This window comes from Gallus gallus, chromosome 3, assembly GCF_016699485.2.
Source record: "Gallus gallus isolate bGalGal1 chromosome 3, bGalGal1.mat.broiler.GRCg7b, whole genome shotgun sequence".
Lineage (NCBI taxonomy): Eukaryota > Metazoa > Chordata > Aves > Galliformes > Phasianidae > Gallus > Gallus gallus.
Window position 1 is genome coordinate 35,202,313 of NC_052534.1, and position 26,634 is coordinate 35,228,946.

At 38.4% G+C, this 26,634-nt stretch overlaps 1 protein-coding gene across 9 annotated transcripts in view; it reads left to right on the forward strand.

Annotated features, from left to right (window-relative positions):
* Window positions 1–26,634, forward strand: part of PLD5 (phospholipase D family member 5) — a 330,317-nt gene that overhangs the window by 164,255 nt on the left and 139,428 nt on the right. For 8 of the 9 annotated variants that reach the window (XR_006938652.1, XR_006938653.1, XR_006938654.1 and 5 more), the window contains one exon: window positions 23,641–23,777. Coding sequence is in view for 5 of the 9 variants with exons in the window: in XM_046938832.1 (XP_046794788.1) it covers window positions 23,641–23,777 (137 nt within the window). In the remaining 4 variants the exon portion in view is untranslated. Of the gene's footprint in view, window positions 1–12,973; window positions 13,160–23,640; window positions 23,785–26,634 lie in introns of all 9 variants that reach the window. The other variant, NM_001252016.2, reaches the window with a different exon arrangement.

The following is a 26,634-nucleotide window of genomic DNA, read 5'->3' on the forward strand; positions in this document are numbered from 1 at the left end:
AACCTTCAGCCCGAAGTGGACCTGTCTCTCCCGAGAATGCTTTGAGCATACGTGATGAATAGAAAATGATGCAGCAATTAGTTTTGGAAAGGTTTCATTGGTGCTATCTCATGGCTTTCCTCAACTGCTATTAAAAACACAAAAAGCAGTGCAACCCATGCCATTGCATATGAAATATAGGAGCTAACCCATTGTTCTCAGTTTTAAAAGACTGGCTCCTTTTGGCTTGCTTTACTGTAAACTTTGCTACTGAGTAAGAGCTACCTTAGGATATTCCACCTGTCTTCATGCTCCACTAAGACAATGTATTGCTGTAGTTGGATGTGCAGCTGAGTGTTCTTGCCAGTTCAGCTCTGATTTGCTATCAAGTATTGCATAGAAAACACAATTTTGACCTAGATAGCATCTTAGCAATTGGAAAAAAGTATGTGAATTCAGTATGCGTTTATTGCAGGTAAATCCCAACCACAACCATGAAGCCATATTTCTGTCAGGTTTAAGAGCATTCATAATGTAATCCTGTACAACTTCTTTTAAAGTAGGTGCTGTTGGTTTTTAATGGTCGAAATGAAATCTGTATCTGAATATGGCAAATGCGCTGCATCTATATATGGAGATACTATCCTGAGCATACGTAGGCCTCCTGTATTTTCAATAGAACATTGATTTGAGTTGGAAGAGGTCTTAAAGACCATCCAGTTCCAATGCCCCTGCCATGGGCAGTTGTCACCCACGAGATCAGTAGGGGCATTTATTTTTTCAGCTGTGTGATCTTAGGCTGTGTTATGTAAATGTGTTTATATCTTTTAAAATCAGAAGTGCTGTTTTTGAATGGACAGTGTTCTCTAGGGAAATTGATGCAACATGTAGAATGCTGTACTTGAAGTTTTTACTACCTTTAGGGCCTGATGCTGTGCTGCACTGAGATGCATATCATTTTATTGTGGTATAAACACTCTTCTGTCTTAAATTCTAAAATAGTTGTTTCCTGGAGGAGGCTTGGAGTATACACGGATGTACCTGACAGTTAATTAAAATTCAGTGTTGTTTGTTCTTGCTTAAATTAGTGAAGAAAAGCTTCTAGGAAACACCACAGAGAATAGTGTTCTGAAGAGCTCAAATTATTTTGAAAGATGAAAATTCCCATGTCTCTGTTCTTTAAGGAGTTGAAAAATAATTCAGACATGGCCTGTCATTTTTTTGTGTGTACACATATTTAGAGTGAGTATTCTCTCTTCCCCCTCTCTCACTCATAAATTAAGAAAAGGAGTGAATTGCAGAGAATACTTCTTATTTTCTTATTTTTCCAGCAGTTATTTTCTGAATCCTAATTGGTGAATTACATGCACATATAACCTTTTATACACCTGGACAAATTCCTTGTGGGAATCCAGTCATTTCATTAAGCTACTCCAGGAATTGGCTGGTATTTCATACAAACCAGAAAAGAAGCATGCATAATAGATTTTGTTTGTAAGCAGTATGTAATAGCTGATTAGCTAGTTAATGCTGTTTTCCTTCACAGGCATACAGTGTCCTACATACCAAAAAATACAAAAAAAAAAAAAAAAAAAGGGTTTAAAAGAAGTTTTAAGCTACAATTAGGTCTCCAGATGTCTGATTCCTCGGTTTAGAAAGCTGCACTAGAGCTTATCTATTCCTGAAATAAAAATGATTTATAGTCCAAAACCTCTTTCATGCTTGCCCATCTGTCAGGGTGCTCATTTCATTCTTCATGCGGTAAATAAAATTTCAGAGTAATTCTTTAAATCATTGCTGAACAGCTCATTACAGAGATCTCATGCCTGCTAATGCTGACAAACAAAGCAAAAAAGACTAACAGTGTATGTGGAGCGCCCATACAAGGCTTGCAAGGCAGGAAGTCCATCAGGATGAGGACGTAGGCGTAGTTCAGTGGACTTAAGCAGGATACTGACCACTTGACCTGTGTCATTCCCCTGTTGTTCCTTTCAAGAAGTGCAGATACATACTGAGGGAAATGAGAGAGGGAATTTTCCAATATTTCTTTTTGAGTTTGTGCCATTAATTGTCACTTCTAAGTCAGACACTAGGATTTTAATGTCTCCTTTCATGTTACACACTCTAATACTGCAAGCTACATTTGCACCTGCGTTTAAGTAGGCGTTCATAGCTAGTCTTAGTGTCTGAATTTAGTCTTACCTTTTTCATATTTTTTGAAAGGTCACTTCTGCTTACAGATTGTGGGTGCTGAAGCATTGGCATGCTGGGCCCTTTCAATACTTCATACTGAAGTGGCAGTTGTAAAAGAGGAATCTTACTGCCTTCATCTTCCCAAAACTGCAGCCTCATGCTCCTGTACCTCACGAGACACGCTGTTAATCAAAACAACTGCAGCTCAAAAAACCTGGAAGTTGGGCAACTTTTAAGTGTCTAAATGTAAGAATTTAATTTTACGCAGGTAGATTTGATCGTTTTGCCTTTGGTTGCCCAGGAAACCAGTTAATTACTATGCATTTGCTTCAGCACTCTGCATGCAGCTTTTAAAATATTTTATTGTAATTTTTCTTTTATTTTGTCTTAAGCTGGTGTTTGTAGAAAGAGGTGGCTTGACAGCTCTGGCAAATGAAATAGTCTGCCTGCCCACGGAATATGCGCTCCCTACACAGTGGCAGTCCAAACTTCCTCATGCTGTTTTGTCAGTGTGCCACAACTTTTCTTGAAGGGGAGGGGAGGACTTGGAGGAGGAGGTAGGGTCCTGGAACCACCAAATCTTTGCCATCAAAATGTGTGTTATCAGAAAATGGCCTGTGTCTGTCTTGCAGTGTGTAAAACAGCAGCTAAAAATTGGATGAATTCAAACTCTGGAAAACTATCTCCATCTTCAAATCATTGTCAAGCTCACAACCATGATTCTAATGCTGTATTGCAGTTAACACTGACAACAGATGATCTCATAAACTAAGCAGATTTTTCCTTGCTCAGTACTGAGAGAAAAGGATTTCCAGGGAGTTCTGGTGCTGAAGACTTCAGCAAAAACATCCTAGGATGATATTTGCAAATTAGAAGTGGAAATGGAAAATCTGGGAAGTTAGTCTAAAACGTTAAAATTGCAGGCTTCAGTTTTCTTTGGTGATGACTTCTGTTGAGGTAGGTGTCTTATATGAATTCTGATAGCTACAAATCACCTAGAATTCCTAGAAAATCATCTAGGAAGCTTTGTTTTCAGCAAAGAATTGTGCAATTGCTTCTCAAGTTGTATAAAGATCTTCTGTTCCATTTAGTTAGTAGCCTGAAAATAATGGAAGAGCGTTGACGGAATCATTCTGCTTGTCTCTGGTGACCACTGTGAATTTGTAAGTGTTCAAAGAAACATTGCAAGGCAATAAGAATGGAGTACATCCACAATATCTTATAATTTCATGAATCTGTGCTCCAGCATTGCTGAGAATTAAAATATAGAATGAACATTCAAATCTTCCAGCTCCAAGCATCTGACTTTAACAGCTACAATGGTTCATAATCATTTTTGTTCAGTGCAGCTTCAGTAATTAAGGAAGAGGTTTTCCAGGAAGCTGTCAAGACCATCTCTATTCAAGCTGTGCTTCCAAGGCAGCTTAAATGACCTAGTCCAGGCTGCATACTCCTGTCCTGCCTCTGTCTCTGAAGCCCCATCCCTTCCTTCTAGCCAGTCACTTGTAAGGGATCAGATTAGGAAGTTGTTTTCTTAAAAATTAACCAGAGGTTTTAAACTGTATGAAGTAGAAGACGTTGTCTTCTGTACGGTAGAGTTTTGCATGCTTTAATTTGGCGACCAATCTTTGATTTGTTTTTTTTTTTTTTTTAATGGCAAGGGTATGCAAAGCATAAATGAAAATGCAGTATGTTAAGAAAGAAAAGAGAACTCTGGAAGTTATTCTCTGGTTACTAAAGTCACTTGGATCTCTAGTTCTCTGAATGTTGTTTTGAATTACTGAGTCATCTCTCAGAGTTGTGGTTTGTTTGTTTTTTTTTAAGATCTGATTATAGTTCCAGGTTCATTGCTTAAGTTCAGACTAAAAGCTATAAATTCTATTGTTTTTCCTCCTGTAGACTGTATAATACTAAGATGCATATGTTATTGATGCTCTAAATTTATGAACCTTTTCAGCATTTCAATTCAAGATTCATTGCTGCTTTTAGTGTTACTCTAGAAAATTCATAATGCATTAATGTAACTCTAATTGAGCTATCAGCATTGGTCTTGTACATGTTACATCTTTTTTAAATGAAGAGAAGCAGGAAGAGCGCATAGGAGAAAATGGCAAATGTCTCATTCATCTTCTGAATTGGAATATATTCCTCCTACCTGAAGAATCAATATTATAGAAGGCAAGGAGCTCTTCATTTTGCTTTATTCATGTATATTAGGGCTTCTTAAGTTTTAGAAACCAGCAATGCAGTAAAAAATTCCATAATGGATTTGCATTTGTAGGTGTAAGGAATGTGGGTCTGTTGCAGAGATGTTAAAATGTATTTATAAATTAGGAGTGAGATCCTACTCTAAGATCGAGGAAACTTTCCATTTTTGATAATCCTGGTTAAGTTTGTTTTATTGGTATGAACTGACTTTGTAATTTTTTTCATTTGTTTTTGTTTGAATCTATATTTTGCTTTATATTTTACAAACTCCAGTTCTTACACAACTAGTTTGTGGTCCTTGGATCATGGCCATGTAAACTCTGATTTAATCACAGAATTGATGTAGACTGTTTTTTTACTGCTAGGTGGTTTGCCCACTGCAAATACTCAAGCCTGAAGAGAACAGAAAGGGGCTTTTCTATAGAGCATGAAAGAGCTATTAAGTTACGGAAGAGGAAGAACTGTGTTAAGATTGGTCAAATGTATGTCCAGGAACGACCCCGTTGCAATATGTCTCCTTTGTGTTGGCCATACAAGATGCATTTTGCCTGGGTCATTTAGCTGTGATGTAGTGATGACAGTTATCTTCTCTATGTGGTTTATTAGTTGTTAATTCTGTTTAGGAGAAATTGCCATCAGTTATGGCCCTGTCAAGCATCCAGTGGGGCTAGCAGAACATTTTCATTCATCGTAATGATAATTAACATAGCAACTTTTATGCCAGTTGTTCCATTAATTCAGTGAATCCTGCTTCAATGACTGATATTGAGTGTACAGTGCCCTTGTTTCCTGAGAGTCATATCAGATCTTTGGTAATTACAGCAACTCAGAGAGCTTGAAACCTATCCTTTTCACTTATTTTTCAGTTGTCGTGAATATCTCTAACTATAATCACAGTCTATTCAAAACAGTAAAAAACAACTTGTTAAGTTGCCTATTAAAGGCACAATGGAGATAATTCTGAGGGACTAGACTTCTCAGGTGATTGTGAGGTACTGCCAGAATAAATTTATCCTCCGTTATGATTTGTGAAAGAGCAGCAGACTACCTATATAGCAAAAATACAGAGTACTTCTGTGCAGTCATTGCAGTCATTAAGACTCATTTACATTACTGCTTGCATTTGTATGAAATATACGATTATGAAGTCATACAAATCAATATACGTAAGGGCTGATCTTAAGTTAGACAGGCATTACTTTTTCTTAATAACCCTGATTATTAAAATAAAATGTAAGTAGATAGACAAAATGCTGTCTTCTTGAATCTAGTGTACTTGTTTTCTGGAAGCTGTGCCTTGGTACATACTGTATCTCAGTATTTAGGACTAAGCAGCTCCAGGGTCTTTTACAATAACACAGACAAAATGTATTCATTCTAACACAGGGACATCCATTACTATCTGTGTTTAAATTGATAGGATTACTGTTTCTTGATAGGGTGAATCAGATAATGTTACACCCCTTTAAACACTGCTAATGGTAGCTTTATTTATTTATTTATTTATTTTTGCCACTGGAGCCAGTTCTCTAAATTCATGTAGATGCTCTTTATATGTATTATTATTATTATTATTATTATTATTATTATTATTATATGTCACTGTTTTTGTTGGTGCCACAAATTTTAATAAACCAGTTAATAAACCCTGCTGTTATAAATCTAGCTACTGATGGCCTTACATCTTTAAAGTTTTCTACAAAGGGGAGCCTTAGTCTCCCTTCTCTTCCTATTCTGTTACTTAACTGCCCACAGGTTGATTTTTATTTTTCACAAGTAATATATTTCCTTTGTAATGGTGACTAAATAAAGCTGGCAGGTTAATGTTAATTGACACTTTACACTGATATGCAAGAAAGAAACCTCGTAAAAGTCCTTCAGAGCAGATACTTCAGTGAAAGTCTCCAGGATAAGCTGAGAGTTCAGGCTCAAAAAGCCTAAGAACTTGTTACATGTACAGAGTGTACATGTGATCTCTGGAATTGGTAAATTCAAGGTAGTTCAGATAAATGTGCAATTTACTGTGATTTACAAGCATCTAAGCAGCATGACTTTGCTGATGTTTTTAAGTTATATACATACAAAATCTGTTTGTGTGGTCACTCTTTACTATGCGCATAAACTGCACTAATGTTTTATTTGAAACAGAAGTGAAAACTCAGAGTTCCTAAGCAGATGCAGCCAAGAGCTCTGTCTCTTGTGGCAGCCCGTGCAATACAGTAACTTCCTTCAGTTTACAAGGTGCACTCCTAAGAATTGTGGTCAGTTAGACCATCCTTTGGTGCAGATTTTGAGGCATTAGCAACAGCAATAAAATTAGTTTCCTCTTTCTTTTCCAGGACTGTGTGTGCCTCTCCATGTGAGATGTAGACTGCTTTTTTTTTTTTTTTTCTGTGGGTGCTACTGGCCAATGTGCCAGGGTGGGCCCAAGGGCTTCCTGGAGATATAGGGTCATGTAGGAGCAGAGACCTCCTGAGGTGGCTGTCAGGGACCTGGCAGCCACAAAAGCTAAACATACGCTGTGATGCATCAGGCCCAGCACTGCCAGTGGGGCAAGGGAAAGGGCTGTCCCTCACTGCTCTGTGCTGTGTGGCCTCACCTCAAGTTCCAGGTGCATTTTTGAGTGCCAAGATACAAGGAGTTAAAACTATGAGAGAGCATCCAAAGGAGGGCTGCAAAGATGGTGAAGGGTCTGTAGGGCAAGACATACAAAGAGTGACTAAGGCCCCTTGGTTTATTCAGCCCAGAGCAGAGAAGCTGAGGGGAGGCCCCATAGTGACCTACAGCTCCTCATGGGGAGCAGAGGGACAGCGCTGAGCTCTGCTCTCTGGTGACAGTGACAGGGCCTGAGGGAATGGTGTGGAGCTGTGTCAGGGAAGGAGCAGGGATTAGGAAGAGATTCTTTACTAGAGGGTGGTCAGGCACTGAAACAGTGCAGTCGTCATGGCCCCAAGCCACTGGAGTTCATGGAGAGATCAATGCTCTCAGACAGTGTTTGCATGTTGTGTGGTCCTGTGTGGAACAAGGTTGGTTGATCCTTGCAGATCCCTTCCAACTCAGGATATTCTACGATTCTACTGATTGCACTTATCTTTTTTCATCTCTTCCTATTGCTCTGCAGTTTTTGATATTAGTGGATTGGAACTGCATGTTGCTTTCAGGTTGTGGGCATGTGGAGAGTTTATTCATTAATGTGAGGACTTTTCTTTGATGTTTTGTTTCTTTTCCAGTAATTCAATTGACCTGTGACTTCTGGGCACTTAGTTAATATTTTCCATAAAACTACTTAGTATAACTGTAGTCTTGTTCATAGATTGTGCTACTCAGACTAAAACTGATTTTGAGACAAATAAAGCTGGAAGAATTGTGTACTTTAGTATGCTATGTTATATGTAGCTACATCATTTTCTGCTATTGAGCAGTCAGTTCTTACAAGGAGATCTTTCTGCCATTTCTTGTCTTTGGTTGCCTTCCTTACTAATATGAGACTAACACTATCATCAGCTTTCTGCCTGCTGGAAAATTAAGAAAATGAACAATGAAAGCAGTAATAAATGTTTATTCAAAAAACACTTGTTAATACTGGAGGTGGAAATCTTATTAACTTCTTTCTGTGTAAGACTCTTCAGTAATTTACTGATGAGATTTTAAGGATAATTTCTGTGGAGTTTGGGGGGGGTTTGTTTGTTTAAGATGAGAGAGACACTGAGATTGGTTTTAGCCAAGTAGCAATTTTAAAAAAGTTGAACAATATTTTTGTTGGTTCCCAATCTTCAGAACTCTCTGAATTAAGGTAAATCTAAATCCCCTTCCATTTTTGGGGGGACTGAGATTGAATCCCAGCCTCTGAAGTAATTTGAGGGAGGATGCTGAAGTGAAAGAGAAAATTCCTCCATAGTCCTGGTATTTAAAATCTCCATGCTATCTATGTATACTTGCAATGTATTTATAATCTAAATTTATCTGAAATACTAAATAATAGAATTCAAACAAGATTAGTAGTTTTTAGAAGATTCTTACAGCAGGGGTTGAGCTCTGTGTAATACTCAGAGGAGGAAAAAGGTCTCTGTTCCTTCATAAACAAAGCCATGGAAAAAGTTCTTCAGGTAGCCTAAGTGAGGGAAGTCTTCCTGGCAGTAAGTATGTAGTATTTGAATACTTGACTGGCATTTTGGAATGAAGTGCCCCACCTTCTTAGCTTTTTATAAGGTATCTTGGGTGGACTAAGCTATAATAAGAGCACTAATAAGCTATTTGCTATGGCTGAGGGGTGGGGCAAACTGAAATAATTGAAAATTTCAGAACACTTAATAGAAATGAAGATGGTCTAAAATGATAGATGGATATTGCTGCTTCTGCTCCTTCTGTTTTTGTCACCTTTTCATAATCTTAGGGGACTTTGATGTTTTTTGATACTTCTGACAGCAGTTAAAAACATTGTAGAACATACTGAAGTCTCTGACTTTTTGAGTGAAGGTGTTGTGGCATGCTGCAAAGTCTAAATGCACCTTTTTTTGCCAGTGCAAAGACATCTTTTCAAAGATGAGGCAGGAAAACCAACTGAAACTCATGGAGGATCGGTGAGTGGGTAGCGAGAAGATAACATGATCACAGAAGCAGCAGGAAAATATACTGCCATCATTATATAAAAAGACTGGACTTTATTCTTTGTTTTATTCTAAAAGAGAAGGGGAAAAAAAAGATTAAAGGAGTTTGAGCATAGCTTCATTATGGAAGAGATTTCTGCATATGAGATTTACCACGGCAGGATTTTCTCTTCATTCACTGTATGCTTCAGTATCAAGGACACTGAGCAGACACAAGTGCTGTAGTTATTGTGATAGTGCCAGAACACTCACCCTGATTGGCCTTGTGGATGCAAATCTGGCAAACACTTTGCCAGATTTGCCTTTGAAGCAAAATATCATTTTCAGGGTAACTCAGTGTAAAATATCAGTAATATTTCTGTGGTATTTATCTTTTCCCATTTCTAAAAGTAGTTCTTTAAATTCCTCTATCTTATTATTATGTCACTCTCCTTGGGTGAGCTCCAACTTCAATTCTTGTTTCTTGTCCCCTTTCACCCCATAGACTTGCCTCATCCTGGTCTGTAGATCTGTCTTCTCTCAGATTTGCTAAAGGACAGTTCAGATCCTGAAACATTGCATCAACAGAACCTGATCTTACTGCCTGTGTGTACTTTGGAAAAATAATAAAGATTTTTAGAAAAAGTTTTTTTTTCGCAGCACTAGCTATTACAGAGTACACACTATCTGCCAACTCAGTTTTAATCACCTTGTAAAATATGTCATGGTTGCTGTTGAGAAAAGTGGCCTTAAAGAATTTCTGCAACCTCATCAGTCTTGGCTGCCTTAGAAATGCCATAATCTAGTGAGCATTAACAGTTTGATGGCATTGGTGTTGCCCTGTAGGCATTCCAGCTTGCAGTAATACTGGGACATGGCTGTTCGCTTCCCCTGCCTTGCCACAGGAGTGTAGCCTACTTTACCTACACATTAGGTACCCTCCTTGATTGTTGTAGCTCTGCTGGCTTTATGATAGGATAGAGAGGTTGGAAGGAGGAGGAGGTAGGGCATTGCTTTCTGAGGATACCATCCAAACCATTCTCTAGATTAGATAATCTGTGCTGTGCTATCTAGGGCAAAATAAGTAGAAGATGACAGCAAAGTTTTCATGCTGTATTTTTTGTTTTCTTTTTGTGTGTATGTAGAACTCACAGACAGTCAATACCTTTACCCGGGTGCTTTCTTTTATCTGGCTGTGTGAAGAATTGGGATTGTCTAGCAGAGGGACAGAGCATTGGGAATTTCTCACGTTGAGCCAAAAATTTTGAGATGCTTTTTACCAAAGTGCCCAAACAGTCACCTACAGTCTCTGAGTCTGCTCTTATATAGTAAAAAGACAAATTTCCAAAGTTGCCACCTACAAAGTAATTTGCACGGCTACAAAACATCAGCAAGTGACAGTATTAATTTCTGCAAATACAGCAAACAGTTTCAGTGCCCTTGGAGCAATCTCTGGATAAGCACAGTGTTATTTATTGAGTTTAAAAGCTGCTAAGTAATTTTCTTCTGTTTGAACTGCAGTAGCTAGATGGAGACTGATAATTTTTTCCCTTTATGTCTAAAAACAAACTATCTATGCTTAATCTAATCTACGCTGAGAACTCAAACTGCATTTCATTTTGCAGTTTAGAAAGGACTTAGATTTTTGTGAGCATAAATCTGTGCTCAGAACAGTTTTCTTCAGTTGATAGTTTCCTCTATAATGCCTTTATTGCAAACAACTTAATGTTTTCTTCTCTTAAATATTCCCAATGAAGTTTGCTGTCAAAACAAAACTTGTGGAAAATATTGGACTGCTCAGTAGGATGAAAGGTGATAGTGTTTAGTGACACTCTCTGGCATGCGGTTCTCTTATTGGAACTTTCTCTGGTACATTATCACTTGAATTCGTGTGGTTCAATACACTTCCTCTCCTTTCAGGGGCATTCAAACATGAGTGAAGTGCACATATCTACTACTTCAAATTGTTGTGTGACAGGATTCATGATTTTGGATTTGGTGTTCATCTTTCTCTCTCTAAGTTTCGTTTTGTTTTTGCCTTTGAGATTCAACAAAACTGAGAATAATAAAGTAGAACTTCAAAAAAGCTATATTTTGTGTTTTGTTTTAAACTATTTGTAACAAAGCTGAAGGTGTTCAGTAGATTTTAAAGTCAGATGCCATGAAAACTGATGAGTTGAGGGAAGGAGTGGTCGAATGGACAGGATAGCTGCAGGGCAAACAGCATTTGGCTAGGTGATAGTCCACGCTAAAATGTTTTACATGATGAGCTTTGTTTTATCTGAATTTTCAGTGACTTTGATGCAAACAAGAAGGACAAAATAGATAATAGAAGAAGCTGAGCTAATATTATTTTTATGTATGTTTTGTCAATTATAATGTTGATTGATTATCCTTATGTATAAGGTTATGGAAATTGTGAGAAGGTAAAGGTGAAAACAGTGGATTGTTTTGCTGTAGCAAGGAAGGAGGAAAAGGTAAATATAGCTGGAATAGTGGACATCTAAAGGACATCCAGAAACAATTTACTTTGGCCAGTTTACTTGATTCTTCCCCCCCTCCCCCCCCCTCCACATTAAAGATGTGTTTCTCCTACATTGGATTAGGAAAAGTTCTGTTTCTCCAATAGGCAATATGGAGAACACTGTAATGGATCTTGTACAAAAAGAGGGAATAGAAGACTGAAGGTCTATACCTATTTGTTTCTTGACATTTTTTCTTGGTTCGCTTTGCCTATTATACATTTTAATGTGCTCAAAAATTATTTCCATTATAAATATTCACCTTTTATTTTTGTTATGATTCAGGGAGAGCCTTTCTGATCAATTATTAATAATGGTTTGCAACAGACATTGCAGTTATTGAAAACTTGGGGAAAAAAAAATCTCTTTATCTAAATCTTACCTACCTGCTTTGCTAGGAAGTGCTTTCATTTAAAACAAAGGCTTTTTGTTTTAAGGTTTTGGGAAAGACAAATGAAACGAAAACCACAAGATAAAACCATTAGAATGGAAATATTCCTTTTACATGGAAAGTATGAATAAAGTGAAGCTCCTTGGTGAACCCCATCAAGGAGATCCAAGGTGCCCTTGTGGGATGGAAGCTGAGTCTTCCAGTCTGGCTTTCTTCAAGTTGGAGCTTTGCATGTAGAGTAGGGGATGATGCACTTGGTGACATCCCACTCTTCTGTCCCCTGTTCACTGTAAAAAGGGATCATGTGGAATCACTGACAGGTGTCAGGTGAATGGGAAAGATGGAGAATGCTAAGGATGAAGATTTTTGTCTCCTATTCCTTTTCTACAGAAACTCAAGGATCTTGACATACAGAATATTTTCAGGGAAGTGGGCAGGCAAGGAGTGTTCTGGACCAAATATCTGTTTCAGTCTTCCAAAAATAATAGTAGGAGCCAATTTTTTATGTGTGTAATTTTGAGTTCCTTGAAGCCAAATTCAAAACAATAGTCCAGTCTTTACCCATTGTTATGTATTTTCCATCCAGTAAAGAAATTATCCATCAAGTAGAATTATAAATATATATAGTTATAAATGAAAGTTATAAATACTGTCATTTAATTAGAGTACAGAATTTTATAAGATAAAAGCTTTGGTAGCTAAATTACCTCTCAAGTTTGTCATAACAAAGAAAGCATGGATCAGATACACATAATCTCCATGATTAACTAGTTTACCTTTATCCTTCTGATTAGCTCTGGATTGTAAGCCTCTTTTCATTTTCCTTTATCTCTCTTTAAAGTAGGACGTAATTCTTATTATGAATGTCACACTGGTTGTGTTCTCTGTGACAGTGGAATTAACTAGCTTGGCTGAGTGGCAAATCTACTCAGTGCCACTAGAAATTCAGAATAAGCTAAAAATAAATGCTTCCCTTGTGAGATAATCTTATTTTTCGAACTTCTGTCAATATATAATTTAGGGAAAAGTTTTATTAATGATATTTTATCTCATCAGAATGAAAGTGATTTTTTTCGTGTTTTCTTTTTTTCTAGTTTAATGTCTTCGTAACACATCCCCCTGAATCAGCCTAATACACTGTGCCAGCACAATTCTGCCACGAACTAGGGAGAACTGCACCAACTATTGGACAGCTTTAGTTGTTCAGGAAAGGCTCATAAAGTACCAAATTGTATCAGCTAAAAGGGTTCTAAATTTTAGCATCAACCTTGTTGCACTAGGTAGGTATGTTTCAGTTTAAGGGCAACCTGTTCAGATGGTAACATCTTTCGATTAGAAGTTGAAGGAGTACACTGAATATTTTTTCCCGCTTGTTTTTTTTTCTCTCTTCCATTCCCTTCAGTGTTCTTCATGACCCTTCTTTCTTTGGTCATCCCAAAAACTTAATTAAGTACTGTTGCCATCAGTTTTTGCTTCTGGGGTTTTATGCTGTGTTTCTATTTTGTTTTTCTTTTAATTTGGTGTGTTTTTTTTTTCTGAAGATACTTCATCTTTCAGCACATGAAGAAGTGCTCCTCAAGAAAGAAATTGATTATAGCTTTCTCTAGAGCTGCAATTCTTCTTTGCAATATTCCTGAGGTAGTAATTGGGTTGATGCTATTGTGATAAGAGTTACCTACCAGCTTCAGGTTTAGAGAGGTGTTAATTGATATTATGATATAGAAATAATATGTACGGTGTGTTTTTGTTTGTTTGTTTTTAACTAATGAGTGCAAATAGTATTTTGTGTTGGTTGTTCAAGCCAGGCTGATTGTTGAATACACTCCAGGAGACACTGAATTTGGGTAGGCTGTACTTAGGGCATATGTTGGCCTTTTTCTGCCTTTCCTTAACTACAGTGCTGTCTTGCATTGTTATAAAGATTAAGTCAGTGTATCCTGGTCAGATGTCAGGACCCTGTTTCAGGAAAATGACACGTGAACACTTGAATGCTCTGTCTCTTCAGTCCCCTCTCTTGTGCCAGTTCTGGTCAACAGAATGCATTAGAGGTTAGCTGTTCATGTGCTGGTAACACTTTTTACTCGGAGCTCCTATTCTGAATGTTAATAGCTTCCTGTAATTCAGCGCTTTGTATGGCGGAGGTTCAGATAAGTCATATTTAAAGCCTTGGAATTCTTCCGAGGTAGTTTCTAGTTTTTCTTTTTATAGTAATGTGTCTGTCATTGTGCTATATGCATGACCTACTCAATGAAACATCTGTTCAGTAAGCAGTGGAACCACCGCAGCTACTATACAGGGGGTTGCATGCTCAGGGTCCTACACCCTGCAGGATGATTCTTCTCATCCTTGGCTGCATGAGGCTGCATGGTGCTAAGGCATGTATGCACTCAAAGATGAAACTTTCATCCATACTTCCCTTAGTAGAGGCACTGTTTTGGGTACTGGATTTCATAAAACATCTGAGATAATTACATTTCTATAGATTTTTCTCTCAAATACAGATTGAAAAGATACTGGGCAGACAGTGTGACTTCATATACCTTATTTGCTTGAAAAACACTGAAATTAAAGAAAGTTTTTTGGAGAATTAAGTTTCAATGGTGACTGTATGAGTAAAAGGTTACTGATGATTTTTCTCTTAACTCTCTCTCCATGCAGTAGTGAAAGGTGAACACAATATGCATACTTGAAATAGAGATAGGGATTATTTTTGTCTTCTGTGCAGTACAAACGTTACAGAAGGACATAGAAATGCAAGCCAGTACTAGCGTGGCATGATTGATTAATTTGTTTTCATGTTGCGATTTGCTATTACTTGTGGGTCCTTCCATGGAAAAATTAAGTAATGTAAGAGCACAGAAAATATATCCTAATGCTCTGGCCATTTGCATTATCTAGTCCTGTACTGTGTGTTTAACAGTGACAATGGCATGTCACCCAACTTCTGTATTAGAGGGTGCATCCTTGCCTGTTTCATCTAGCATCTTCTCTGGACGTGTTGTTGAAAGCATTCCGTAACTCCTTTCTAAACCTGCTGCTCCTATTTGCTTTCACAGACTTCCGTGGTAATAAATTCCAGATGCTCAATTCCACTTGATCTGTCTGAAACTTAACTCCTCCTAGTTTTGATAACGTTCCCATTTCTGGTGTTGTGAAATAACAACTTTGGCTTCACTGTACCTAATGTTCTGATGAGTTTTCTTCTTGCCAAAGTACAGAGTCGTACCCTGTTTTGGCTTTCTCTTCCTAGAACGTCTGTTCCAGCCTATAATCATTTTGATTGTCTCTTTTTCTCCAATGTTTTCTAAGTTCCTATATCTGTGCAATGGTTCACTTGTACCTGCTTGTTGCTCTTTTTTCTTCCTTTATTGATTTTTTTTTAACATTCTTCAATGTATTTTTTTAAATTATCAAGCATGTTTTGAAATTTCAGTCTAACCTTCCAGCATGCTTTCAGTTTGCCCCGTTTTGGGGTTGGTTTTTTTTGTTTTTGTTTTTTTTTTGTTGTTGTTTTTTGTTTTTTGTTTTTTGATTGAAAGCTTTAGTAAGCACATATCCTTTCTATTTCACTATTTAGATTGTTGGTAAAGACATGAACAAAAACAGACATGCAGCACATTAATGTTAATCCCATCTAAAGGGTTCTGCCATCTTTTTTAATGAACATGAAATTCCATCCATTTTTACATGTATCCTATAATAATCTGAACACAGTTCCTCAGGTTTGCAAGAAAGTTTTATTAAAGGACAAAGTATGTTACTCTCAGTTTCTCCAGCAGGATAACAAGGCTTAGGACTAGGAAAGTTGGAAATGTAAATTGATTGATGTGACTTTTTCATGACAAAATTATTATTCAGTCCAATGTCTTATTTTCTAGATATTTAAATGTAATGCCTTCATTACTTGTTCAAGTATTCTCTGGAGATGGAAGCTGGAATAACTAGTTTATTTCTGAACTCCCGTTGCCCTGTCCACATTTTTGTGTTAAATTTAAAACTATTTTTTGCAGTCTTCTGATATTTCAATCATGTTCATGATTTTGCAGAACAAGGTGCTTAAAGTTCTCTTTACCTCATCCAAAACCTTAAATATACAAGGATGAAGCTCGCTGGGCCCAACCAATTTGAAAATACATAACGTATCCTACTACTCTCATATTAGTACCTTCCTAGTTATGTTAAATAGAGACTTAAGTGTGAAAGATATTAACCATCCTTACTAGCTGTGAGATTGAGAACTGCATTGAATATTTCTGCTGCATGTGGATTCCAGATTAATGTGAAACAGTCTTTATATAACACTTTAATAGATGCACATAATGATCTTAAGAGCCAAGGAAGGTGATTGCTAATCCCTGAAGTCCATTTGCATACTACCTTTGGCAAATCATAGAATCACAAAGTTGGCTAGGACCTACAAGATCATCTGGTCCAACCATCCTCCCATCACCATTACTACTACAAGCTCCTAAACCATATCTCGTAGCTCCTCATCCAGATGCCTCTTGAACACTGCCAGGGACGGTGATTCCACTGCCTCCCTGCGCAGGCCGTTCCAGTGCCTGACCACTCTCTGAGGGAAAAAGTTTTTGCTTATGTCTAATCTAAACCTCCTCTCACGCAACTTGTGGCCATTTCCTTGGGTCCTGTTTGTTGCCTGGGAGAAGAGGCCAAATCCCTCCTCTTCACAACCTCCCTTCAGGAAATTGTAGATTGCAATGAGGTCTCCTCTGAGCCTCCTCTTTTCCAGACCAAACCAATCCCAGCTCCTTCAGCTGCTCCTCATAAGACTTGTGCTCCAGACCCCTCACCAGTTTCGTTGCCCTTCTCTGGACACGTTTCAGGGCCTCAATGTCTTTCTTGTAGTGAGGGGCCCAAAACTGAATACAGTACTCGAGCATGTAGCACAGCATGTCATACAATCCCAGTTGTGCAGAATTTTATGAGCTGTTGGACAGGTTACTCGTGCTGAAGGTGAGTGCTTCCCACATTGGTCTTCAGACACACTAGACTACAGAAAAGAGCAGGCTCCCGATACAACACAACAAGTGAAAACCTCTCTCAGAGCCTCTGTGGTTCTGACAGGCAGACATGACCTCTGTATTAGTACACTGTAAATTCTACCTCCTTTGTTCTCTAAATAGATATAAAAATAAAGCACTAATTTCAAAGCCATGACATGTTTGGTCATTATGTACTCAATTCTCCCAGTGGATGCAATGTGGTGATTTCATGGCTCTTATGTGGGGAGATGAGGTGGTGGTGGTGTTTTTTTTCTTTTTTTTTTATACTGTACTGAGGGAAAAGTAAATTCCTCTTTACATTTAGTGTGTTAGAAATACCTAGTGTTTGTGAAGAAAGTGAAAGCTTTATGAGCCACTGAAGAGTTCTTAACAGGCTTTGCGCAATGGGCATGCAGTGAAAGTGGATGGCTTTTTCTTTTAGCTCTGATTTGAAATTCTGCTTGGATAGCACTGGCTCTGAAGCAACCTTAACTGACACAGACTATCATTTTTCTTAATAATAAATAGATAATGTCCTTCTCAGATGAAAATCTCTGAATGGTGTTGCACTGCATACTCATTTTGTGCAGGTTTTGTTCTTTCTCTCACTCTCTACCTAGGGGTATAACAGCATGAAAAGTACTGTGCTTTATTTTAGTAAATACGGTGTTTTGATGGGTTTCTTCTCAACATGGGTATTAAGTTGGATGAGGCAAGTGAAAGAAACACATTTTGCTCATGGAAGTGGAAAATAACAGCATTTTTGATGGTCCTTATTTCTGCTGGAGTTTTTCCCTGTCTTTCGTAAGCTCTGAAGAAGACTGTCATGCAAGAGTTTATGGGTTTATGCTGGAATGGTCTCCACACTCGTTGAGAGAGAAACTCTCAGTCATCCTTGTCCTCTGACATGTGTCGTCAACCTAACAGACGCTCTGGGCCCAGACTTTGTAGCACCTCACAGCAGGAAAGAATGGAATACTCTCTTCTGTTTTCAACGTGTATGGGAAGTAAAAAGATCACATTGCAGCAAGTTAGGTATCAATAAGGTACTAACACGTGAGTAGGTTACCTGAAGAGACTGTAGGATCTCTTTCAACTGGAAATTCTTAGGGACAAGTTAGATAAATATCTCTTAAAGTAGTATTTGCACTAATAAATCATAATTGTGAAGAGATGGACTACATAAGCTTTGGAGGTCTCTCTCTACTCTGTATTCCTTAACCAAGTATTGAAGTCTGAAAGGCAAAGGGGTTTTAGGGATTTACTGAACAAAGCAGATAGAGCTGACAAGCTCAGATCCCAGTTGCCAAGCTGAGGCAAAGCAATGTCGCATCAAGCAGTTTTCCCAAGCACATGGACTTGAGCCCAAACAGCAAATCTAACAGATTCCTTCTAATGTCTCTATGGTGTGAGCTTTTCTATTTTGAATTAATTTCTTTCAACAAGTCTGCTGTTACTCACACATGCATGCACGTGTGGATAGTAGAATAGAGTAGAGGCATGGGCTGTTCTGATCTGCTTTAATTAGAAAAAGCCTATTATAAAATTGCCTGCAGTTTTGACGCTAGCGATGGAAATTAAGATTTACTATCCCTGTCAAAAGAAAAGCTCAGGAGACACATTTGGTGCCAGCAGCTATTTTTCATTCTTTGTTTTGTAATATTAGCATCAATTTGAAGATAAGCAGTATTTAAATATTCATTCCTAATCTAATATATATGTTTAGATGTTGTCAAAAATCGCAACTCAGCGAGAGTAATTTCAACTATAAAAGCATTCAAAATCCCCTTTAGCTGTATAATGGTTTTTGTTGTTGTTTTTGTTTGTTTGTTTTTTAATGGTTGTCAACGGTTTAAGGGCTGGTCCGGCCCGGTTCCGCGACTAGTGGGGCAGAGGGATTTTGCAAAATCCACACCTCCAGGAAGGGAAACAGGGGACCCCAAAATAATTAAAAACAGCAGCAACGATCTGAGGAGAAACAAACTAATTTACTAAATGTAGTATTGGAATGTAAGATAACACACTATAATACAAATCAAAAATAATTGAGAGAAAGATTGTCCAAGAGCCAAAGGCCTTACACTAATACTGAAGCCTTGTGTGCAGTCGGGCGCAGCAGTAGCGAGCCAATCTGACAGGGAACACGGCGAGACGAGAAGAGGGCCGAGTCAGATGACCCACACCCTTATATCTGTTCCCTTGAGCAGGAATGATAATAGTACTTGAAAAGGCTCTTGGGGAACGTAGTTCTTCTTCTCTTCCAGACAGGTACCCAGAACTAAAGCATTTGCTCTTTAACTCCTAGTACACTGCATGATGTTGTGATGTGGAATACTGATAACCAAAAATCATAAAACCATGACAATGTTCTTTACCCAGCCTTTCAAGTCTGTGATTAAAAGTTTGGGATTATGAGAGTGGTAACTTGGAATTTTCACTTTTTCAAAAAGTTGAATATTTTGTGTTATCCTTCAGTCAAAGAGGAAGATACAGTTTTTGGAGTTTGATAAGGTTCTGTCTAGTGTGGGTGAATTTTAAAGGTCCTCTATGCTACAAGGCAATATGCCCTTGAGCTGGGACTTAAAAATCAATCAAACAAACGAAAAAAGAAATAATAATAATAAGAATTTAAAAAATGAAATAACTGATCTGTTATTATTTTCAACAGAAATGCATAATTTTTTATTCTAGTTTTTTAGCTTGGTCCTATTCATCATGTTAAATTGTTGCTGTTCGTACTGAGAAGCAGTCAAACTGCAGAGTTTATAAAATGTACGCACTCAGAACTGAAATAATGGGGATTTATACAAATTCAAGCTACAACACTGAAGTCTAGAAGCCTTGAGTATGTTCTCTGAATTGATGTGAAATGGGATTTAAGGTAGATCAGGAGGATTATTTTGGCCTCCTGCTTTCTTTATTCCTGGACTATCACCACCTGGAAATTGCTACCATAAAATTTCCTGGTACTGAAGGAATGTTAGGTGTCGGGATCACCTGCTTTTCATTTTATTTTTTTCCTTCTTATGGTATCATTTTAAATATTCTGTAGTTATTATGTAGCTTTTGGCCTTTAAGCAAGACTTTCAGGGACGTTTGGTGACTCCTTTAACACAACATCTCTTGCTGCCTTAGTCTTGCTGGCCCAGCCTTGAAGGCTGATGTGTTCCTATCTGTTCCAGGCCCTGGGATGCTCACTGCTCATTTGTCCGCTTGTGCGGACACCCAGCTAGAAGGTGGAAGTCAATTCCTGGAGCAGTGTTGTGCAGTAGCTAGGATGCCTGATGTGACAATTTTGTCAATCTTTGTCCAAATTATGGGCTCAGGACTGTTCCCAGTGAGCAGATTGACTGCAGTTATGTGATTACAGTGAAAGGAGCATTTAGGGTCAGGAGCTGTCCTGGCTGGCTTCCCCTGCCCTCAGGGCTAGAGAGTAAGCCCTGACTCTGCTTGGCTTACTGCCATGGGAGTAGCTCCGCTGTCTTGCTGCCATGGTGATAAACCTAGCGCTTGGAAGAAGCTGCATCAGTTTCTGCAAATACACTTGGGGAATTGTAACAGACTGCATGAGATAAAGGTCACTGTAGCAACAGATTAGATGTCCTGATGAGGAAATGGCATAAAGCAGCATCCCAGGTCTGAATGTCTCTTTGGCACTTCTTAGTTTTTCTTGCTGCTATGACGAGATAGCGTTTTAACATTTCTCTATGAGATCATACAATCATAGAATTACTCAGGTTGGAAAGGACCTCAAAGATCATCAAGTCCAACTGCAGCCTAACCATAGTACCCTAACTCTAACAACCTTCTGCTAAATCATATCTCTGAGCACCACATCCAAATGGCTCTTAAACACATCCAGGGATGGTGACTCAATCACCTTCCTGGGGAGCCTATTCCAGTGCTTAACCACTCCTTCTGTAAAGAAGTGTTCCTAACGTGCAACCTAAACTTGCCTTAGCAGAACTTGAGGCCATTTCCCCTCGTCTTGTCACCTGTCACCAGTGAGAAGAGACCTACCCCGCTCTCACTGTAAACACCTTTCAGGTACTGGAAGAGAGTAATAAGGTCTCCCCTCAGCCTCCTCTTCCCCAGACTAAACAGCCCCAGCTCCTTCAGCCTTTCCTCATAGGGCATATTCTCCAAGCCCTTCACTAGCCTCGTTGCCCTTCTCTGGACCTGCTCCAGTATCTCCATGTCCTTCTTGTACTGAGGCACCCAAAACTGAACACAGTACTTGAGGTGAGGCCTCACCAATGCCAAGTACAGGGGCAGGATGACTTCCCTAGTGCTGCTCACCACACTATTCCTGATAAAAGCCAGGATGCCATTGGCCTTCTTGGCCACCTGGGCACACTTCTGGCTCATATTCAGCCGACTGTCCAACAGTACACCAAGGTCCCTTTCCATCAGGCAGCTTTCCAGCCACACCTCCCCAAGCCTGTAGGGTTGCTTGGGATTGTTGTGACCAAAATGCAGGACCCGATACTTGGCTCTATTGAAACTCATACCGTTAACCTTGGCCCATTGATCCAGTCTATCCAAGTCCCTCTGTAGTGCCCTTCTCCCCTCTGGCAGATCAACACTCTTTCCCAGCTTGGTGTTGTCTGCAAACTTACTGAGGGTGCACTCATCAAGATTATCAATGAAGATATTAAACAGAAGCGGCCCCAGCACTGAACCCTGGGGGACACCGCTCGTGACCAGCTGCCAACTGAATTCAGCTCCATTGACCACAACCCTTTGGGCCCAGTCATCCAGCCAGTGCTTCCCCCAGCGGAGCGCGCACCCATCCAGACCATGGGCAGCCAGCTTCCCCACGAGAATGTTATGGGGGATAGTGTCAAAGGCCTTACTGAAGTCCAGGTAGACCACATCGACAGCCTGACCCTCATCCACTAAGCGGGTCATCTTGTCATAGAATGAAATCAGGTTTGTCAGACAGGGTCTACCATTCATAAACCCATGCTGACTGGGCCTGATCCTCTGGTTGACCTTTAGTTGGTCCGTGATGGTTCCTGAGATTATCCATTCCATGACCTTCCCTGGCACTGAGGTGAGACTGATAGGCCTGTAGCTACCAGGATCATCTTTTCGGCCCTTTTTGAAAATGGGCATCACATTTGCCAGTTTCCAGTCCACTGGGACATCCCTGGTTAGCCAGGACTGCTGAAAGATGATGGAGAGTGGCTTGGCAACCACATCTACCAACTCTCTCAGCACTCTAGGGTGCAGCCCATCCGGCCCCATGGACTTGTAATCATCCAACTGTGCACGTGACTACAGCTTTAGTTTTGGTCACCCAAATGCAGTCACTTCTAATTCTTGTTTATACATTGCTACGATTATACCTAGCAGAAAAGTAAGTTCACATTGCATTTATTTCAGGAGTAGGTTTTGTAAATGCTGGAAAAGGGGTTTTCTTATGCTACGTTCTTGTAAGATTTTAGATAATATATAGGCACAGATTTAAATATGTATTTAAAAGTTATAAAAATGTTTAACATCCACTATATTTAAAACATATGTATAACCTAAATTTATTCAGTGTTAGGTAAAGGGATACATTTCTCACTGCATTTCAGAGAATTTGTTTCTATCTCACTGAGGAAGTTGTTTTACTGTGTTATCAATGAGTATTTCATTTCTGTTTGTAAAAACATCTGATTTGTTCTGAAAAGTGTGAGTGTGAGTTGGGCCTTTTCTTTATGCATATGTGGTACCCTGAAATTTATTACCTCTTAAATGCCAAAAAGCATGGAAATACTGTGAAGTTGTTTCTCAGGAAGAAATATGAGCTTGCATTTTCTCTCTTTCCTATTTCTTTATAAGGCTTTTTTTGAATAAAAATTCGTGTACAGGGCAATGATAGGAATTAAGAAAATAACTATGGTAACATGTTAGAGTTTTTAATTATTATTTAAACATATTTGGGATTGTGCAAATTTTCTTCACTAGAAAAATACACAGTATATTTGAACAGTAGATTTCAGAATAAAGTAATCGTTCTATTTATGCAGCTGTATAAATTTCATGTCAGGAAATTTTTTAGAAGGTTTCACATTTATCTAAGGCTGTACTCATATCCCATTTAGTGCTGCGAGATTCCATACTGTGGAGTAAGGAGGTGCTATGATGTGTTTTGCCAGAAATCTCCAATTGTTTCATTGACTCCCATCTAGCATTTGTGAATTTGCTTTCTTTGTATCTTAAGTGCTGTGGGGCAAGGATTGGCCAAAGTGTCTCAGTTGCTGTGACAATTTTAACAATGTCAGTTGCTTTCTGTAGCAATAAAAAAGAATTTTGCTCTTCATTCTTCTTGCAATTACATGTTTTATTTCAGTCAAACACAACAAAACTCTCAAGATTTTGAGTGCCATGCTGACATGTATATTGTGTTTGTGATGTGCAATCAGAAAGTATATAGTTAATGTGAGAATCATTACTTTAATGCATAATGCTTTTTTTTTTTTAGATGCTTTTCTTGTGGTGCCAACAGAAGACAAGTTTAAATTATGAATATTATTTGTTACATCAATTATTTAATAATGCCTGAGAGGTATAAACTGCATCTCAAGGTGATAACCTCAAGGATGGTTTTGAGGATATTTTCATCCTGAGGTGTGTTTCGTGTTTACAGCTATGGCAGTAAGGTCTTCAAAGGTTTCTAGATTTTTATTTAAAAGCTTTAGCGTCTTAAGTCGTTGACTGGAATGTGCTCACTTCATTAAAACTTATTTAATCTTGATCTCTTTCAGTCCCAGCAAAGATGCATTGTGATCTTTGCACTGGTATGCTGCTTTGCAATTCTCGTTGCACTGATATTTTCGGCAGTGGATATTATGGGAGAAGATGAAGATGGACTCTCGGAGAAGAACTGTCAAAATAACTGTCGGTAAGAGGTAACAAACAAAACTTCTCTTTTGGGGTGGATAAGAACATATACGTATTATATAACAGTATGTAATAACTACCATAGTTCGGTGGTGTAATTGGTAAGAGAAATAGATAACATCCAATGAAATGGTTTCTTGCTTTAAATTTGTTATTTTGGAGGTTTGTTTGACAAAATACAGCACACTCTTCTTAAAGTTGTATTTTGTGGTATGTTTTGAGCAAGGTCTTCCTGCTAGTTCAGTTATTTTGTGTTCCTGGGTCAAAGTTTATTGCATTTCAATAAATGAGGCCTCATGTAGCTCACACTGCTCTCAATTTCAGTGCATCTTTCTTTCATCAAGACTTTTTTTTTCTTCTTCTTCTTTCAGGGAAGGTCACTGATTGCTTTTGACCTGAGACTGCTCCTTTTATATAACCTATTATAGCTCTTGCACACCCCTAATATATGCGGTGTCTTACTTAGGAACTGTGAGAAAAATAGGGATACAGACAGAAAGACTAGAGTATTTTCTGTATTGAGGTTCAAGGGAGATCTTATCACTCTCTACAACTCTGTGAAATGAGGTTGTAGCAATATGAGGGTTGGCTTCTTCTCCCATGTAATAGCGATAAGATGGGAGGAAATGGCCTCAAGTTGTTCCAGGGGAGGTTCAGGTTGGATTTTAAGAAAAAAATTGTTCTCAGTAAGAGTGGTGACCCCACAGGACATGCGCAGAATCTACTCAGCTACCAACGGCTGGGCCTACAGGAAGCTGGAGGTTGTTTGTATTTATTAGAATAACCTAAAGAAATTCTATTGTTTGTTGGAGCCTTTTCTCATCATTTCTGCAAGTTGTTGATTTGGTGTGTGACCACTTCGGGAACAGAAACCTGTCCACACCATGCTTTCATTTTTCTAGCACTGGCTTTGTTGGTCTTTTTTTTCCCTTGTAAAATGACTTGGCCTGCTCGCTTTGTGGTGCACTCACAGTTCTGGACGACCTTCTAATACTTGTCTGAATTTTCTTGAGTTCAGTTAGCTTTCATTTCCTTGTCAGGGTCTGAGGTATTCTCTACTGTGAGTTGTTGCCTTTCAAAATTTTTGAAGGCAACTGTATGTGTCACCTCTACACCCACTCCTCTGTGTGGGAATCTTTGACAGAACTAGGTCAGACAAGGGGAAAGTCTTTCTGCTCAGTTGCTTCAGTGCACTGCACATGACTTCAGTTATAGACCATGTTTTGCTGGTAGTTTCATAATCTAATAGTTCCCAATTTTGTCCCTAGGCTTAGCCATGAAAGACCTTGATCTTCTCTTTGTACTTTTCAAATGGGAAAATAATTAAGAGTGGGAGCAGTATGAAGTGTGATGGTAAACTGGGATATTGTTTTTTCTCTGTCTAAGAGAACAATTTTTTTTTTTTTAATGGGACACGGCAATCTCCCTTTCCAAAAATGCTCATCTTTGCTCAGTTCTTTGTTAGTTGGCATATGTCATTCTTGTCTCTCTTGGACTGTGAAAGTGGAATCGGGGAGTGAATTTTTCACACTGATGTTAACCATTAGAGTCAATGAAATTGGTCTGCATTTACAGTGATAAAAGTGATCTCAGCTCTATTTTAAGATGCCTTTCACAGTGAGATTCAAGTGTGTGATCTAGCTGCTAGTACTTGAACCATAACACTGTATAAACCATTTCTAATAACAGCTATTGCAATATCCAAGTGCCGGTAGCTGCTACCTACTAACACTGAATCCTTTGCGTGATGGAAATCGGGCTCCTTTATGTGTTAAATATATTGCAGACTTAAGTGCTGTGAGATCAATTGCTGTGTGGCGTATATTTAGTACTTGAAGTAAGCACTTTTAATAAGTAAGACAAGAATTATTGAATTCTTATATTTCTGCTGTGTGAGGACTTTGACTGAAATTCAGGAACAGGCACTTACATTTGCAGGATGTGCTGAGGCAGTTGGCAGTGGAATGTCATTTTTTAAGATGAAACTGTTATCAAATACAAGTTTTATGCCTTGATTCTAGATTTATTTTTATTTGTGAATAAACTTGATGGGAAAATGCTGTTGAATTGACAAGAACTTCAGTGATGGTTCGTTGAAGTCTTTCTTCTAATGAAATCAACTTCATTTCAGTGTTTGGGTTCTAAAGGAAAATATATTTAAAATAGAACTGTGGTCTAGAATAGTTCTATAACTAGAAATAAAAAAGGCAGAGAGAGACAGAAAACAGATAGAAGTAAAAGGAAGCCATTTTTAGAAAACCAGTTTTTTTCTAGGCTGAGAGAGAAATCGTTGTTTTAAGCAGTATTTTACAGTAAGCCCTCTATATCATCTTTTTGCTACTATGATTGTATTGTTGCTCATGAATATGAGTAAAACCTTTCTGATGAGATTACTGTAGTTCTATGTGAGGCTCCTCTTTTGTTAATTGTTAAACTTCTAGTACATAATGAATATGTACTGGTTTTGTTGTCAAAAAAGTCCTTCCTCTTTACCACTGTATTTTTCTTGTGAACTTTGTAACAAAAACTTGGCAGGGAAGTGGAAAAGCAGAGATTATTACATGTCTTTGCTAATTGCTGAAGGATTTGTTGCCATCAATTTAAGAGAGCACATAGGAAATATTTTTGTTTCTTTAAAAATTACTGTGCTTGAACTATTAATTATAATTTGTAACCTTCAGGCTTCTTGCTAAAAAGCTCAGTCTTTAATCAAGAACTCTAAAAAGCATTTTGCCTTACAGGCTGTTTGTGTCTCTCACAATGTGAAGTCAGGTGCCTGGAGGCTACAAACCATTTTCCATTTTGTTTGTAACACAGGCAGGTAAACAATTTAATATATTCAAAAATACGGAGTAGAG